A 4111-nucleotide genomic window follows, 5' to 3' on the forward strand; every position below is an offset into this window, starting at 1 on the left:
TTGATTTGCTTTGTTTTGGTTTTTTTGAATGTCCAGAGGACCAGATTTAACTTTTTTAGATTTTTCTACCTGGATTATTGAGCATGCATCAGGATAAAAGGTTGAAGTGGCAACAGAACAAAACTAGAGTCACCAACGGGCACAAAAATGAACCTGGATTGGCATAATGGTCCACTGCATGAATTAAATGAGCCAGACTGATAAACTAAATAATTAACACTTTAGTGATAACAAACGGGAACAGGTGAGAGTGGGCGTGGCAGAAGCAGAGAACACCTGAGGATGGTTAAGCTGAAAAAACGGAGTGACCGAAACCACAGGGGTTACTAAAAAATACTGATCATGGACAGAACTTTGGGAAACTAAACTGATTACATAAGAGTAAACTACTCTCCATTGGCTCCCTGTCAAATTCAGAATTGAATTCAAAATCTTACTTCTAACCTACAAAGCTCGCAACAACCTAGCTCCATCTTATATTCAAGATCTTATTGTTCCATATTTTCCTAACGGAACACTTTGCTGTCAGACTGCAGTCTTACTCACCTCTCAGACTGCAGGCTTACTCACGGTTCCTATGGTTTCCAAAAGCAGAAAGGGGGGAAGATCTTTCAATTATCAGGCTCCTCTCTTGTGGAACCAACTTCCAATTTCTGTCCGTGAGGCTGACACATTGTCCAGTTTTAAGACTGGGCTTAAGACTTTTTTATGCTGTTATGCTGCTATCGGTTTACACTACTAGAGGACAAACTGACCTCTTTTCTTTAAATGAATTGTTAAAATTGAATAGTTTTCATTTGATACTATTTCTATTTTAACATGTGATGCTTGACCTGCCATTGTGTATCTGTTCCTCCTTCCTGTTCCTCTCAAACCCAGCCGGTCAAAGCAGATGGCCATTTATCCTGAGTTTGGTTCTGCTAAAGGTTTCTTCCTCATGAGAGAGTTTTCCTTTCCATTGTCGCCTTCATGCTTGCTCAAGAAGAGAGTTCTATGATGGAGTTAAACTAAAAGCAGTCTGCTCCTCAAATAAATAGTGTTAAAATTATTTTTATTTATGAATGTTTCTGTTCAGTGCCCTGAGACAACTTCTGTTGTAACTTGGCACTATGTATATGAACTGAATTGAAACTGAATTGATTTCATCCTAAACCATTAACGTAGATGATGTGAGCTGTTTTTTCAGCTGTTCCATAGAAAAATCTGCACGTCGATAAAGTTTTGACACCAAACTTTTCATTAAAACACGCCTAAGTAACCCAAACTGACACACCTGGTGGTCAAACAGCTTGTTTATTTGGATGTGTTCGAATGCTCAGAGTGTTAGAAAATATTCTGTGTAACGTCTCCAACTGCTTTAATTGAAAGACAAATGTCTCTCTGTACCAGTTTGACCAGTTTGAGTCCATTATTGGTTTTAAGTTGCTGAATCACAGAGCAGCAAAGCGGCTGTGGAAGGTCTGTGTGGAACATCACTCCTTCTTCAGGTCAGTCACTCATTGTGTCCAAACATATTGAACTATGTGACCAGGAGATATATGACCTATTTGTTCCACAGGCTAGTGTCTCCAGAGGAACCACCAAAAAAGTTTCTGTCTCTTGGTTCAAAGTTCCGCTACAGTGGACGGACTCAGATCCAGAGTCGTAGAGTCAGCGCTCAGATTTCCAGACCTGCACCAAACTTTACACGATGCATCAGCAAGAGGAACCTGCTGAGCCGTAGCCTGGATGGAGGTACTGAGTCTGATTCAGGAGTAGTAACAGTAGTCCCCTTTATGTTTTTAGACATACTGTTCCAAGCATAGATCCTTCTGATCCTAACTTTAGTCCCTGCTCTAATCTTAATTGAAAATGAACCCCTCATTGTCTCTGATGTGTGTCCCATCTGTGTATGAATGTGATAAAGCACTGGTTAGTCTTTGTATCGATCTAGTAGTGTGCTGTATGAATGAGTAAATGAGGGCACATATTGTGTTGTAAACTCTTTGATTATCTTGATGCTAGAAAGGCACATTTTAAGTGCAGTCCATTTACCATTTAATTGGAACAGTTCTGGTCCTGTGGTAGTTCTGGTCCTAGATGTAGATCATACAATAGAAGCTGTCTGCATCAGGTTTGATAGTCTACTTCTTTCTCATACCATTTCTGTAGCCTTGCTTCATTTGTAAAAAAGACTATGACTGGTGAATTAATTAATACAAATGCTCATTACCCATTTATGACTGGTCTTCAGCCTCCAGGGCCACGCCCACCTCTTCTCTGATTGGCTCCCCAGCCATCACGGCGTTCTCTAAAGTCAACGGTGGTGCCATCTCAGGTAGTTCTAGCCTGCAGCCAGTAGAGCACCATTGTGGTGCGATTGGTCTTAGCTTCTCTAAGCTTTTTGGGAATGTTTTTTTTTTTCTGAATGGCTCTGCATTTTTTCAGACCCACCTCTGAATATTTGTTCATGTTGATGCAATCATAAGTCCAACTTGTATGCTGTCATCAACACAGGTGCCTGAGGTCATACTCAGAGGTGGTTTAAAGCTATAAAAGAACTATTACTCTGAAATAAACAAAAGTAAAACTATAATGTAAATTCTTGATGATCACTTCAAACATCTTCTGCATCATTCTTCAGCCCTCAATCCTGCCTCTGCTCCTCTTAGTTCATCAACTTTCAAAGAGCAGAATGGGAGGAAGATCTTTCAGTTATCAGGCTCCTCTCTTGTGGAACCAACTTCCAGTTTCTGTCCGTGAGGCTGACATATTGTCCAGTTTTAGGATTGGGCTTAAGACTTTCCTTTTTGATAAATCCTATAGTTAGGGTCGGCTTATGTTGCTATAGGCTTAGACTACTAGAGGACCTCATTTCCTTAAATGATTTGTTAAAATTGAACAGTTTTCATTTGATACTATTTTTTATCTTAATGTGATTCTTGACCTGCCATTGTGTATCTGTTCCTACCAAACCCAGCTGGTCGAAGCAGATGGCCACTTGTCTTGAGCCTGATTCAGCCAAAGGTTTCTTCCTCTTGGGGGAGTTTTTCCTTTCCATTGTCGCATTCATGCTTGCTCAAAATGAGAGTGCGATGAAGTTGTCAGTTCAAGTCAAATTTATTTATTAAGCACATTTAAAACATCAAAGTTCATGCTTAATCATCCAGGTACAAAATCCAATAGTAGTCAGTCAGATCATCTGGACAGTTTCTTTTTTGTGAAAAGACATTTCGCCCTCTATTTGGAGGGCGTCATCAGTCTAAGGAGTCCTAAATAAACTGTTTTCCCCACTAAGCAGTACACTCCTTTAGTGGACCAACCTGTTTGCTAGTGATAAGAGGGTTTCTGAGGGCTGTCCTGTCCCCCGTTGACTCCTCCCAGGCAGGCAGCCACAGCCAAAGTGGTTCACATTTAAAACAGCAGCTGTTACCAAAGTGCTATAGAATCACAGCATCAAGTAAAAAAATAACAAGATATAATTAATAGTAGGGCTGCAACTAACGATTATTTCAATAATCGATTCATCGGATGATTATTTTTCGATTAATCGATGAATCGGCTAAAAAAAAAAGTTTTAATTTCCACCCCTTTATTCCAAAATTGAACATTTGACTGACATAGCAATTCACACTAAAAACAGGTCGCTATTTGACTATTGTGTTAGTAAAATATTGAATAATAAAAAAATAAAAGTTAGCCAAATAGCTTAAAAAAATAAATGTACACAAAAATATATACAAATGTATCTTTATACCTGCACAATATGTAGCTACTTTGTAAAATGTGTCCTTGAGGGAAGAGTGTAACCTGGATTAAAAGTGTGGATTATTGTAACCTGGATTAAAAGTGTGGATCATTGTAGTGAAGCCTTCGTCTTCAACCATGGACAGAGGCCTCATGTCAGTGACGATCATTTAAGGATGTTTCAGTGAAGACAGCTGCTGCTGTGGTGTCCATGATGTCTGTCCATCATGAAGGCTTTTGTTGTTGTTGTTTTCTGGAGTGAGACAGTAAATATGTTTTATAGCATAATTATTACAGCAACTCAAGAAATGCCTTATTTCACTTACGGCGTTAGGTTCAGGCAAAAGTAGCTAAAAGAGCAATTAAACACACACACACACACACA

The 4111-nt window shown here is 39.3% G+C and overlaps 1 protein-coding gene across 1 annotated transcript in view; it reads left to right on the plus strand.

Moving 5' to 3' along the window:
• Nucleotides 1-4111, plus strand: part of LOC119426476 (protein 4.1-like) — a 129062-nt gene that overhangs the window by 49151 nt on the left and 75800 nt on the right. Inside the window, exons 12-14 of the mRNA XM_037694037.1 lie at nucleotides 1390-1487; nucleotides 1559-1734; nucleotides 2234-2317. Of these exons, the coding sequence (XP_037549965.1) occupies nucleotides 1390-1487; nucleotides 1559-1734; nucleotides 2234-2317 (358 nt within the window). The remainder of the gene's footprint in view (nucleotides 1-1389; nucleotides 1488-1558; nucleotides 1735-2233; nucleotides 2318-4111) is intronic.

This window comes from Nematolebias whitei, chromosome 20 (assembly GCF_014905685.2).
Source record: "Nematolebias whitei isolate Nwh7 chromosome 20, NemWhi1, whole genome shotgun sequence".
Lineage (NCBI taxonomy): Eukaryota > Metazoa > Chordata > Actinopteri > Cyprinodontiformes > Rivulidae > Nematolebias > Nematolebias whitei.